Here is a 14,629-nt window from a genome sequence, read left to right on the forward strand (position 1 = left end):
GATGGGCCGATGTTTTCTGATGATGTTCGATATTTTTGGTAGCGCTGGGTTGTAAGTGGTGATGAATGGTATGCGATTGGGCCGGTTTTTGTAGGCTTGGAACATGTGATGAGATCTGGGCGTTTTATGTTTTTGGCTTCTTTAATGGCGGTGTTGATTAGAGGGGTTTTGTAATTTCTGTTGAGGAGGTGTTTTTTTCAGTTTATGACTTCCGAATCATAAAGATGATCTGTGGAACAAATTCTCCTGTATCTTAGGGCCTGGCTCCAGGGGATTGAACGAAAGATATGGTGTGGATGGCAGGAGGTGTGGTTAGAAGATACATATGTTTATCTGTGGGTTTGTTGTATATAGTGGTTTCAATTTTGTTACCTTGCAAGATCATAAGTGTGTCCAGAAATGGTAATTTGGATGAGCTATGCTCTATTGTAAACTTCAGGGTGGGATGGGCCGCGTTACTGTACTGGTGAAATTCAATGAGCTTTTCCAGCCCGTGTGACCAAATAAAACGGATGTCGTCTATGAAACGTTTCCAGTGGGCTGGTTTAGGGTTATAGTTGGCTAGAATGTCACCTTCCAGTCTACCCATGGTGATGTTGGCATATGATGGAGCAACTTTACTCCCATTGCGGTGCCATGTGTTTGGAGATAGTATTTGTCATTGAATTTAAAGTAGTTTCTGGTGAGAATGAATTTTAACATGTCTATTATAAGATCAGGGTGAGTGGAATTATGTGCGTAATTATCTAGGGCTTGTTTAACAGATGTGATACCATATTCGTGTGGGATATTTGTGTATAGGGAAACTACATCCATAGTGACAATGAGGGAGTCGTTTGTTAACTTGATTTGATCAAGGTCTTGCAGATGATGTTTGGTGTCTTTGAGATAGGAGGGGAGAGATTTAACTATTGGTTGGAGATGATGGTCAACAAATTTTGCTAGAGGTGTAGTTAGAGAATTGCATTGTGGGACAATGGTCTAAGTGGCGTGTCTTGTTTATGGATCTTGGGAAGGCCGTAGAAGTAACCTGGGGTGGGTTCTTTGGGAATAAGGTGAATGGCAGTTTCATGTGTTATCCACTTTTTAGTTTCCCATTTTCTTACCAGTTTCTCTAGTTCTTTTAGATATTCAGTGGTAGGGTCATATTTGAGAGGGGTGTAGTATGTAGAGTCATTCAATTGTTCCTCGCATTTGTTTATGTACCAGTTAGTGTCCATGACAACTACGCCGCTCCCCTTATCTGCTGGCTTGATGGTAATTTCGTTGTCGTTCTGTAGTTCTGTGATGGCGCTTCTCTCGTCTTTGGAATGTTGTCATATGTGCGTCTCCAATTGTTTGTGTCAAGGATGTCATCTTCGATGTTTTCTAGAAATGCTTCTAAAGCTGGCTGGTTGCTTCTTGGTGGGTTATATCCAGATTTTCCTTTTTGAACGGTCCTACGTTGGTGTCATAATTCTCAGTATCATCTGATTCGGTGTCTCTGAACATAAATTGGAGGCGACACCTTCGTTTGAATTCTTGGATATCGGTTTGTAGTTCCATCTTGTTGATGTGGTGTGGTTTGGGGCAAAATGAGAGACCTCTTGATAGGACTGAAATTTGTGGTGGTGTAAGGGTTTTTGCGAGAGATTTGTGACTGTGATGTCATTATGTCTTTGTTTTTTGTTTTGGGTGTTCTTCTTTTTGTTGCTGGTTGATTTTCTTTTGACGAAATGGCGATCTTTCCTTTGTTTCTTACGGAACGCAGTGATTTTGTCAACCCATTCGCGGATCTTTGTTCTCAAATAGCATGATTCAGTTGTAGTTAATTTGTCTCTGGTTTCTTCATAGATCTTATTTATAGTCCGGCCAATGTAATTGATTGTCTTTCTGTGTTCTGTTACGATCAGTTTCATACATGTCTTTTCTGTTCGGTTAATAATATTGTTCCATTTTCTGTGAAATTTTCCATCGGTGGCATGAATGTTGGGATTTAGTTTGATTCGGAGTCCCTTCGGTGTGGTGTTGGTGCACAGGTGTTCGGATAAAGTATTGATGTGGCTTACCAGATGTATACGTCTTTGTTCTAGTCGTTTAAGCTTGTTGTAGTAGAACCACTGTGTTTCATTCATTTTTGGTGTAAGTACCATGGGATCCTGTAAGGATGCAGGGGACTTCGCTGGAAGTATATCAGATGAGTTTGCTTGGAATACCAGTATCAGTCCAACCAGGGTATAGCAACACCAGCGGGTCTGGAGACTTGGACTTGAATAGGTCATAATCGAGTTTGTTAAATCAACAAGTCACTCTCAGTCTCTGGTTGTACATTGACTCCTTTTATTTCTAAAGCCGACGTTTCGAACCCACACGGGGGTTCTTCTTCAGGGCACTAAACAAATGAAAGAAAACATATTCAAAGCGTAAATACAAAGATAACAAAGCTATTTGTGAAAGCCGTACAGAAGTGGTAAAAATGAATACAGTATAGTGGTTGCTAAATTAATGGATACAATATGCAATATAATAGTTGCAAAAAATAAAGAAGATGAACTGATAAGGAAATACACTATTTACAGTGGTGAAACTTACATTGTAGGAGCGTAGAGCCGGTAGTGTGTGGCTCAAACTCTAGGTGGAACAGAGTGTGAAGGAGAGGGCTCCCTAGTAGCTAATACAATGGTGAAAATGGATATGGAGTTAGGGGGTCACCAGTCTCTTTTGTTGATACCATAAGGGTGGAGGGTATTAAGTTTGGATATAATCAACACCGCCATTAAAGAAGCCAAAAACATAAAACGCCCAGATCTCATCACATGTTCCAAGCCTACAAAAACCGGCCCAAATCGCATACCATTCATCACCACTTACAACCCAGCGCTACCAAAAATATCGAACATCATCAGAAAACATTGGCCCATCATTCAGTCAAACAAAATAACAAAAGAAGCCTTCCCAACTGTTCCCGTTGTAGCCTATCGCCAACCGCCTAATCTCAGAAAAACACTTGTGAGATCAAAATTGCACACCACTATTAACACCCCAACCCCAGGAAAATGCCAGCCATGCACACAATGCAATCAATGCAAATTTATGTTAATTCAGGACCATGATGTCATCATCAACCACACCACTGGTAACTCATACAAAATAACCGGCCAATTATCATGCAGCACCCGGAATGTCATCTACACAATACAATGCTCCAAATGTCACCTTCTGTATGTTGGAGAAACAAAACGCGAACTCCGGAAAAGAATCTATGAACACCTGTACAGCATACGTTCAAATAAACCCACCCTAATCGCCCAACATTTCAATAGCCCGGATCACAGCATCAATCATTTCACTTTCATCGGTATTTGCAAAGTTTACTCGAAACAAGATAAAATAAGAAAATCACTCGAACTGAAAATCATATCCAAACTTAATACCCTCCACCCTTATGGTATCAACAAAAGAGACTGGTGACCCCCTAACTCCATATCCATTTTCACCATTGTATTAGCTACTAGGGAGCCCTCTCCTTCACACTCTGTTCCACCTAGAGTCTGAGCCACACACTACCGGCTCTACGCTCCTACAATGTAAGTTTCACCACTGTAAATAGTGTATTTCCTTATCAGTTCATCTTCTTTATTTTTTGCAACTATTATATTGCATATTGTATCCATTAATTTAGCAACCACTATACTGTATTCATTTTTACCACTTCTGTACGGCTTTCACAAATAGCTTTGTTATCTTTGTATTTACGCTTTGAATATGTTTTCTTTCATTTGTTTAGTGCCCTGAAGAAGAACCCCCGTGTGGGTTCGAAACGTCGGCTTTAGAAATAAAAGGAGTCAATGTACAACCAGAGACTGAGAGTGACTTGTTGATTTAACAAACTCCATTGTTATTGTTGATAAATGAATTCTAGCCTGGACTTGATTCGAGATCTCTTTTCAACAAAAACAACCCCGACTGTTTACTGTATGGTTTGTGTTGACATGCTAAATACTGGACATTTCATGACGCTTCAGGGAGGAGAACAAGATACTGCAGTAGATGCATAAAACAAACCACTGTGAATATTACCGAATTTGGCAGCTAAAGGAGTTTAACTAAACACGTTGAGTTTATCTGTCAAACAGGCAGCATCTATGGTTCTCTTTTGTAGAGATCAGAAATTCTGGGCAAATATTGAATTGATGATTTTTTTCCTTGGCCCCCCCTAAAAGATTGTGGTATTTTTGTCTGCCCCCCCCCCTAAATTTTCTTGGGAAAAATGGGTGGCCCCCCCCCGAAAATCCTCCACCCCCCCTGGAAGTAAATTCTGAATCGTCCCTAACTCGTTCGTGATTTTGTTGCTGTACGAATAAAAGTACATTTCAAAGGTATTTCCGTCTTCTGCTCGTATATTTTCCTTCCTGGCTTGCCTAAATAGAACTAAACTTCCTTTAAACAACCGAAGCGAAAGTTTGGACTTTCCTAGATGGTACATTGTATCTGAAACCCGCACCGCATCGGTGCCACCAGACACGATCATGACCTGTGAACTGACAGGTACAAATCGGAAATATCATGTGCACCTTCAACCTTGTCTGTCGCGGTTGGATTTTCGTGGCTCATTTACGACTGTAAACGATGTAATTCACCGTCCAGATACTTTAAGCTCATCAACAGGAAACTTGTCGTAAACCGATTCTATCATGATGCTCTGTCAACCGATATCTTTACGTGTAATGATACTTCCATGGTGTAAATATTCAGCAGCGTAGACGACACGAAAACACTGCACCGTGCACCGCCACGGAACCGGCCGTGAATTGACAGGTGTCGGCAAATTATACAAATTTTCAATACGTTTGTTTGTATGTTTTTGGTACAACTGTACTTGTGCCTAAGGGCAATGCCCATGAAGTGACTGCAAACAACAGAATTTTGACCATAATCATAATGACGTTTCGGATTGTCATTTGTCTTATTCGCTCAGCTGTTTTATATGTACATATACCAACGAAGGTCATGCATACAGCGAAGGTCACGCGTCCGCGTCGCTGTAAGTAGTTCGGTTACACTGAAAATATAATTCGTATTTTCACTAGTTAAAATATGGGCTCATATCAGTACCGTCTGAACAATAGAAGAATGGCAATACAGGCATAGCATGTATGATAAGTGAACAAACTGAATGTTGTGTCAAGTCACGGTCCGTGGTCAAGTGTAAGCGATGCACATGCATAAAGTTCTAGCATCGAGACAGGAAATTGAACAGGCATGCGGTCCGACGAACGTACTTGCATTCGACACCCGTGTGGCTTCCATCGTGACTGCGTGATGTCCGAACGAGTGCGTTCCATTGAAACTCTCGCTATCAATGCATATCAAAAACGCATAAAGATACTTCTAAAGATAAACGGATTGATAAAGGTTGACAACGTAGTCTCCCCTTTTCCTTAACCTAATCAGCCATTTGTCTTTCATTTAAAGTCTCATCTCGCCATATTACCTATTGTTGCATTATTTTCAGGATGTAAAAAGTTGGATTTAACTGAAAAATTGAAGAGTTGTTACAGAAGCTGGTGGTACAGATAATGAAAAAGATGAGTGTACAGGTAGCTGTCTTGAAACAAGCTTGATAACCTCAGTTCATCTCTAATGTAGATTTAAACTTCTAGGGTCAGTAACTGAATTTTCATAAGTTTCTGTATTTTTTTTTCTAAATTAATATAAGCTTTGGTAGCATGCTATGATCAACTAAATGTTGCCGGAGAATAAGCTTTCACAGGCGTGTAGTTTCCTTTATCAGATGAAAGGGTGGAATGAAAAATTAAAGCTGAAAGCGACGGAAAATTCAGAGTAAAAATGTCCACTCTGAATTACTGAATTTTCTGAAATTTTCACTCTGAATTTTCTGTCACTTTCTGCTTCAATTTGTCATTCCCCCTTGCATCTGATAAAGGAGACTTCACATCTTTGGAAGCTTATGCCCTTATAAAATTTAGTTGATCATAGCATGCTACCAAACCTTAGAGAATTTTGTATTGTAACTCAACACGTCTCTTGTTCTTAGCAACTGGTTTATAGCTTTGCTGTTAGCTAAATAGGTGGATGTGTAGCATTGTCCTAAAATTTGTACATCCCAAGGTTTTTCTTCAAAACAGCCTGTACGAATCCTTTAATATTTGGATTACAGGTCCCCAGGCAATTGTCTATACAAGAGGAAATGTCTTTAAGAAACCATCTTACAACAATGACGTATGCATTCCATACATATACGTGTTTCAACAAAATAAGCAAGCTAAATTTTGAGCTTTTTCAGATGATTTTTTGTACATTTTAAACAAGTATGAACCTTAAAACGTAATCCACAATATTTAAGTAAAACCTGTTTTGTCATTACTTTGTTCATATTTTTTATGTTTTTGATAGAAGGGTGTTAACACCGTTGGTATTTTCCTCTGACAAACTTTACATACAATTTGGCAATGTTTATTTGTCCATTTTACAGTAAATTATTGTTTTTTACTCTAGAAATGCTTTGTGTATTTTTAGAATAAAATAATTTTACTGAATATCAGTGGTCTGTAATGTTAATTCAAGGCTTGAACACCCCCTGAACGCCCAAAATTAACGGTGTTCAACAAGCGCGCATCATGTGTTCTAGCCTTTAACACACTTATCGTTGAACGGCGTCCATGCGTTCAAAAAGTGTTACAGCCCTTTGAACGCGTAAATGCGTTCAATTTTTTGAACACATTTCATGTGCAACGTGTGTTCAGATATGGAACACCATGGTGTTCAATATAATGTCTGATGAACACGTAGCGTTCAAAATCTGCACACGTTTGTTCAAAAATTGAACGTTGGTTGAACACGTAGTGTGAAATTTCTGAACGTCTAGACGCGTTCAAAAGTGTTACAAAAAGACGTTTAATTGGTGTTCTATCCTTTAACACTTAACTTTACAGTGTAGGAAGGCAAGATATGGCTGATATAGTCCTTCACTCAAAATATCAATCATAATACATAGAAGTCTATCAGGTAAACTATTGACAATTTTCCCCCACAAAACAAACTCGTCATAAGTGTCTGTCCCTGATAATGACGTATTCGTCACCAACGGCCAAGACCATTAACACCAGAACAATTACTTGCTAGATTTCGCACAGTACATATCGCCATCGCACATAATTAGCTACTATTATTATACTGTATTACTTTATCTTTATTGGAGAAAATTTTGAACTTATTTTTGTATCACACTTTTCACAAGCAAGCAATAAAATATTATATATATACTCTCTGTGCCCAAGTTCAGAGGTTGCCGTAAAGCCATTATGGTGATAACCGGGAGGGCACATTGTATACATTTTGTGTATTTCGCTCACTGCTTTAATAGTAGTTAGAGCACTCTGAGATTGTTTGGGCAGCCTCTTGCGTAATATAAGGGGCGTTCACTGTTGGCACTATGCTTCGCTCATGGTACGTATTGCCGTTAGAGCACTCTGGTGAGTCCATATTTTCAATCCTCAACAATGTGTAACCGTACTCTCTGTGCCCAAGTTCAGAGGTTGCCATAAAGCCATTATGGTGATAACCGGGAGGGCACATTGTATACATTATATATATATATATATATATATATATATATATATATATATATATATATATATATATATATATATATATATATATATATATATATATATAATTAACAAGTCTGAACCTGATTATTGACCTTTATGCAGAATCATGACGTCAAAGTGAATGACCTCAGTAGCAAAGGTAGTGTATTACAATCAAAATACGCTTAAAATACGTATGTAAGCATTTTGGCATCTTCTGACACAAAATACTTAAAGGTCCAGTTCCTGTAATATACTGTTATATCCAAACTGAAAATACAAAGTAAAATACCAACTTATATATCTGCGAAAATACAGAAAATGTAGCAGTTTCTAGTAATATAAGTTCATAATCCTTTAAAAAGTTCTAAAACCACCATAAATTACTATGATATGATGGCGTATGCTGAGAACTGGAATGTGGGTGATTTCTATCCAAGGGTTGAGTAGTCGTGACCATGGAAACTTTGTTTGTTACCTTGGTTCAACGACTGTTGGGGAGTTGCACTAGCGCTACGGTAAATCTCGGTAACTGATTCTAATACAAGATTATACCTCAAGTTGAATTTATGTTTTGAAACTAGTCTGATAGGTAAATTTACGTCATTCTGCCAAGTACTCTATTTTCCGACTACAACTTGGCTCCGGGTGAGTTATACTTCTCAAACGCGACACAAGCGCATTTCCAATAAAAAAGACCGCATTATTTCATATTAAGTTTGAATGACTATGTGTACCAAACATCTAGTGTTTTGTTGGTCAATTTTCATCTACACAGCCGCCGTAATCATAGAACGAGTAGATTTGCTGGAATCACTCTCTTAAAGTCGGCATACTACTGAACAGGTTCCAAACCAACCATACGGACAATGACGTCCACAGAACTCATCATACTCTGACAAGAGAAAATTGGCTGCCATTGGCTTTCCTAGGTTGTACTTCTTGGCGATATCCGCTATACTTTCACCCTCTCTGCCATCTGGGCATGTGCTGCTGATATACTCTTCATTGTGTTTGATCCGCTCGGATTGTTCATACACAAGGAAAACATAACGATGGTAACCTACAACAGGCGAAGAAAGGAAACTTGTAATAATCAAGAACATCAAAGAATCAGAGAAATAATGACATGCACAGCTTGCTATTTGTTTGTCTGGTATAAACATCAATGTACGTTAGACAATTGGCATCTGCATACTTTCGTTACCAGCTTTTGAAAAAAAACTAATCATAATTATCTGCCAACAATAAATCATTTCCTGCAAAGAAAACCGCACGAAGATGAAGAACCAGTTACCATACATTTTGATGAGAGGTTCTCGGATTTGACCATGTGAATAATAAATTCTAGTACATGTATTGAATATTTTTGTTTATGTATAAATGATAGAAAGTGATGACTGAATGATCAATCTTTGGATCCAGATGAATTTCATCAAATCAGAGCGCCATCAACTGATGGCATCAATTTAGAGCTGGCATGAATGTGGTCATAGGGCGTAACCACCGATGCAGCTAGACCCCCTAGTATGGTAATCAAGGTTAAAGCATTGAGGACCAACTTTATAAGGAAAACACTGTAATCACAAACGATTCATCTGATAACATTTAATATTAAATATGACTATCACGTGATGAGATATGTTCTGAAGTCGTTGTCGATTTCTTTATCAGGTGAAATATTTGGTATATCATAGAAATAACGGACCATTATTGTTTATTTATAGGCAAGGGCGGAAGGCAAGGAAGGCAAAAAATTAACGGGCGAGGCTTGCCGAGCCTGTTTATTTTAGCTTTCCTCTCGCCAACGCCCATAAATACACCTTAATGGTCAAGACAGAGTCTGCATTATCAACGAGTCCAAGAAAACCATCAAAATTTAGAAAATCTGAAAATTTCCCACGCGAAAGACAACGGGACCCAGACGTACTGTCACGTAGGCTGTAAAAAAATTGCAAACCGGGAGAAATTGGGGGAAAAGATACTAAACCTGGACCACAAGTGCTTCAGTTTGTTTTGTTGTTGATTATGATCTTTGTACAAATCACAATTTACGTTTTATATGTAAAGTTACGGTGTTCACATTATTGTTTATGTTCACGGGCATGTGAAAAAACGATTACTGACTTGTATTTATGGCTAGTCACGTGATTCAGCTGGACGAATTAAAATGCGACGGACAGGGAATGGTAATATAATGTTATGTAAATTGCTTATTTGCAGAATTGGTATTGTCACAATGACTAAAAATCACTTTACCCGGGCTTCCACTCGTATGGTTTGTTTGTCGCTCTGCCAACGAAGCTGAGACCTAACAAAACCAAGACACACACACACATAGGAAAAGCTGCATCATGGGGGGGGGGGATGTATTTAGCTTTCTTCTAAGTATTCAATCGCAATTAGTTCAGTGCAGTGGACTGGTATGGTCTGTCTTTATTAGTCTCTACTCGGTAAGATTATCATGTTTCGACGCAAAGATGAGTTGAATATATCAGACACGAGACGAGAAATTCTCTACTAGAGGTAAAAATCACAGTGCATGAACTTCCCACTGTTTAAAGTGATATTTCATGCTAGTTATAGTATGAGTACGAGGAGGTTTACTAGGATAGCGGACACTTTTGGGGTTTCAGTCTGGTAAAATATCATATCAATATCATGTCGTTATAAAAATGGGAAATTTGTCTTCTAATAAATCGTTTTCTTTGTTGACAGGTCACTCAGGCCACCACTCTATTTTACAACAATTTTGACGAGCAACTGATCGCTGAACGGACAGGCCATAGGAGCTCGGCAATACGAAACTACGAACGGACCAGTGATGATCTAATTGAATCTGTGTCGGATGCCTTGCAGCCTCCAAAACTGAAGTTGATGAAATCTGAGTATACCGATACATCGTCCAGCCAAGGTATTATTGTAAGTGCTGAACTGAAAGACGTACGACAGCACCAGACTCAAACGATAAACAATCTACCACCAAAATTGACACTAAATCAGCCGACTCGTTTGTTACAATGAATATCGTGAAAGGTGATGTGAAATTTGAAGTAAAATTTTGAGATATTCTAAAATTTTGTAGTCGGAAAATACTTTCGTCACATGTGTTTCTTATGTGCATTTTTCATATTATGTAAGTGAACTCAGCTGTTACCATAATGAATATGTAATTGTTTTCTATTGTATTGGTTAACCGTTTGCGGACTTTTCTTTTGTATTGGTTTACCAGCAGCGTACAGCTTCTTTGTCTAAAAGAGTACCTGTTTACCAGTTATTTGTACACTTCTTTTGTTTAAACAATACCCATCAACTGCGGTTAAACGTGTATTAATGCATAATTACCTTATATGCTTCTTTGATAAACTGTAGGCTATGTAAACTAAGCAGTCGAGTTCAAACAATGGGCACGAGACAAAGAGTAGTATAAGCACAGATAAATGGCGGTCCATTTTATCAAAAGGTAAGCAGTAGTACATGGGGCAGGATAGACCACTTTGGGGTCATGGCCCTAAAGGACCCCCTAGCTCAGTGAAAATAGACATATCGAGGTCGTGACTCTGAAAAGCCCCCCCCCCCCCCTATCATGGGGCAGGATAGTCGAGTTCAAACAATGGGCACGAGACAAAAGTAGTATAAGCACAGATAAATGACGGGTGCATTTTATCAAAAGGTAAGCTTATGTAATGAATGGATTAGGATAGGTCTACAAATGATAAACGTAAACTTTATTTCAGCGATGCAAGATACTGTCGGGAGAATGCCATTAAAAAGCTTATGGCAATAGCAAATAAATGAATAAATAAAATTACCTAGTTAACACGATTGGAACTAATTTGGGATAATTGGATCTTCATATTTTGCAAATTTCTCAAAAGTGTTATAGCTGAGTGTATCAGCATTACAAATTACTCATAAAAAACATGTATATGACTTAAAAAAAAAGCAGATGAGCTTATATTTGCAATTTAACAGACATCACTTCACCATCCAATTATCCCAAATTAGTTCCAATAGTGTTCAAGCATTATTAATTATTAATTATTAATGATAATATAAACAACGATGCGAACATCATTACGAATGCACTGGAAAGTAATACATGTCAAACAAACAAACAATAAACAAAGAGCCATCCATCCATTCATCCATCCATCCACCCACCAACCCATCCATCCAGCCAGCCAGCCATCTAACAACCCATCCACCAACCCATCCATCCATCTAGCCAGCCACCTACCCATCCATCCATCCATCCATCCATCCATCCATCCATCCATCCATCCATTCATCCATCCATCCATCCACCCAGCTAGCCAGCCAGCTCCCTATCCATCCATCTATCCATCTATCCACCATCCATCTACCCATCCAGCCACCTATCCATCCATCCATCCATCCATCCATCCATCCATCCATCCATCCATCCATCCATCCATCCATTCATCCATCCACCCATCCATCTATTTATTCATCCATCCATCAATCCGTCATTCAATCTCTTTGTAGTCACATTTGAAACCCTTTAAGGAACACTAAACACGTTGATAATTATCAATCGTATCAAACTTCCAGAAATCCAAATGAAACTTCAATTTTTCCAAGTTTATGATGAACACAGATCAGATTTTGGAATGCATTCGGAACATTGTTTTGCCAGGTTTTGTTTAGGAAAACATTGTAAGGAATTCATTTTATGTTGGGAAATGGACACCAAGAGCGCCTGCTAAACGATCAGGTTGAAGACAACTTTCGACCTTACTTTGAAAGTGATCAGAAAGGGAGTCGAGTTCGTATCTGCATTTTGAAGTTCATGAACTACTGAATTTCATAACTGAACTCAATTTCAAGACGAGCTATTTATACATGAATATTACTTACCATATCCTTTGACGGGCGCAATACCAAGATAGTCTATCAACGTGTCTCCTTTCTCTATCTCGCATCCAGGAATGTTTACGACAAGCCAGTGGTGAAATGGGTCCTCGGGTATCTTTTCAATTGGCCATATGTCTGTCATCAACAATGTGTACAGTCTGCTTGATTTTACTGGCCAAGATATCGCGGATGGACGTTGGTTGTGAACCTGGCAAAGCGAAAGCAACGAAACAGACTGGGCATTTAGTTACCAATAAAAAGTTAATTGCAGATGGAAGTGTCAATGCAAAGTCGGGGAGCTGTGGTATTCCAAATCCGATTGTAAGATTTTCACCTACGTGTGTCGAAGGAATGAATTATTAGCCATAGATAGAGCGCTAGGACACTAATGGAAACAAAGTAGTGTAAACTGCTGCCAAAGCAGAGAGTAGGTACATTTGTATGTATGTGCGTTAATGGTAGCTCATAGTGATGAATATTTATTAATCAAATGCCATGTTGTGATGAAGCATTCAGTTATTGTGGCCGGCAAATCCTGGGCTGGGGTGGGGGACGGGTTAGGGGCCTGTCTAAAATTGAAAACTGCAACGGGTATGGTGAAACGCCACACTGCTTTTCACACACCACAAAGAGCGAGCTGGGCGGGGAAGGTTCGCTTGATTTCCAAGTATGTCAGTCTAATCATGAAGATTAGTTTCATTATACAAAATTATTCGGAGAGTTACTATCAGCCCTTTCGTTTCCTGAAGTCATTTCACAATAATCTCAATACAAGTCTTGATAATCCCATTACAATGCTTTCATTGCAATTCAATAAAGGTATATCTTGCAATCAACTTTGCCATCAGAGTTAAAGTGTCTAATTCTTGACAGGTTTCGCTAAAGTTGGGAATGCCCCCTTGTTGAAATTAGATGTACAGTTAAATCATAGGGGATTGCCTACATGTTCGTCCCCGAGGTGGGGGAGGGATAGAGGTGTTTTAGTCTCAGCATGGAGGTAGAAAGAAACATCTCAGCACAGGTTTATCCAAGTGCTGATTGTTTATTTTATTTCAAAACGTTTGACTATGATATGTATTGCCAATAAAGATAAACACTCTCAACGCTTGGTGTCTTAGTCTTATGTTAGCACTGGTTTTGTAAAGATTTCTCTTTGTCCTTACCTGTGCCACGTATTTGTCCTTTGACAATCCTACGCGAAGTTTTGTCACTCTGTTGCGTCTATTATCTGATGCGTTTGATTGTCTAATCAGCTAATGCGCCAAAGCAAGCAAGATAATTACTAATCTGTGGACGCTGTCACCAAATTATCGCAAGATTAGCTGTGACAAAGTCAACAACAAACGCACCAGCATGGTATAACAGAAGATCTTCTTAATACATTTAACATGCTACAGGTGACAGATATATTGTTTCCCAAAACGACAGAAGTTATGTGTACAACCTTTCGTAAACCACATACCTGTGTTGGGGTGATTACAGTACCCATATTCACGATATTTTTGCCGAATTCGATGTTGACAACATCATCTGGAACAAAGCCAATTGCATCCGGAACTACACGGTACTTTTCCATGGTTTAAGGCTCACAGAGAATTAAAGCAATAGATGAGTTTGGGTTATAGATACAGAATTCTAGACTTTAATCTTGCTCGTGATAGAAGGGGCACCAAGCACAACTGGAGAACCGAGAAGGCAGTGTCTTCTGAGGGCAGATGTGATCTTCTATATTCAATGACATTGGTATGTATATCTATTCTTATTGCAATGTAAAGAAATCCGATATTACATAAGGTATAACGGGCATAGTTAGCCAAGCACAGACACCATTGTCCTTTGCCTATTCATATATGACATGCACTCTTGCATGACTGGACATGAAAGTACAGATATTTCTTGTCAACAAATTGAACCGCGGATGTAGGAATAATAGGGAGGTTAAGATTGCACCCGTAGCGAGAACGCAACGAAGAGTTGTCGCTTGCGCGTTTCGTAAGCGTAACGTTTTGCAGAGATTGGGAAAAAGACGTGCTGACTCACACACCCGACTCACAACTAGAGAATTTTGCTTTGATATCCGGTTGATAAAACAAAGTGGTGAAAACTTGAAATACTAAAATGTTAATTTTTGGTTTGAACAGCCGTACAAAGCTATGATG

The 14,629-nt window shown here is 38.9% G+C and overlaps 1 protein-coding gene and 1 long non-coding RNA gene across 2 annotated transcripts; both read right to left on the reverse strand.

Moving 5' to 3' along the window:
• Positions 1 to 2,299: 2,299 nt before the first annotated feature.
• Positions 2,300 to 3,427, reverse strand: LOC139126412 (uncharacterized). The gene is made up of 2 exons (XR_011550561.1): positions 2,572 to 3,427; positions 2,300 to 2,371 (listed from the first exon to the last, which is right to left on the reverse strand). It is a non-coding gene; the product is annotated as an uncharacterized lncRNA (long non-coding RNA).
• A 4,267-nt stretch (positions 3,428 to 7,694) lies between these two features.
• Positions 7,695 to 14,193, reverse strand: LOC139126385 (protein D3-like). Its single transcript, XM_070692452.1, has 3 exons — positions 13,933 to 14,193; positions 12,474 to 12,678; positions 7,695 to 8,655 (listed from the first exon to the last, which is right to left on the reverse strand). The coding sequence occupies exons 1-3, from the start codon at positions 14,044 to 14,046 to the stop codon at positions 8,414 to 8,416; spliced, it is 561 nt and encodes a 186-aa protein (XP_070548553.1). The 5' UTR covers positions 14,047 to 14,193; the 3' UTR covers positions 7,695 to 8,413.
• Positions 14,194 to 14,629: the final 436 nt, after the last annotated feature.

The sequence above is a fragment of the Ptychodera flava genome (assembly GCF_041260155.1).
Source record: "Ptychodera flava strain L36383 chromosome 3 unlocalized genomic scaffold, AS_Pfla_20210202 Scaffold_27__1_contigs__length_13241970_pilon, whole genome shotgun sequence".
Classification (NCBI taxonomy): domain Eukaryota; kingdom Metazoa; phylum Hemichordata; class Enteropneusta; family Ptychoderidae; genus Ptychodera; species Ptychodera flava.

What these genes read in the sequence shown, in the direction of transcription:
- LOC139126385 (XM_070692452.1), bottom strand. Translation starts at nt 14,046, where the DNA reads ATGGAAAAGTACCGTGTAGTTCCGGATGCAATTGGCTTTGTTCCAGAT. An exon ending in CTGTAATCACCCCAACACAG is followed by an intron (nt 12,679 to 13,932) that starts GTATGTGGTTTA and finishes TCGCTTTGCCAG; the next exon opens with GTTCACAACCAACGTCCATC. An exon ending in TGCGCCCGTCAAAGGATATG is followed by an intron (nt 8,656 to 12,473) that starts GTAAGTAATATT and finishes CGCCTGTTGTAG; the next exon opens with GTTACCATCGTTATGTTTTC.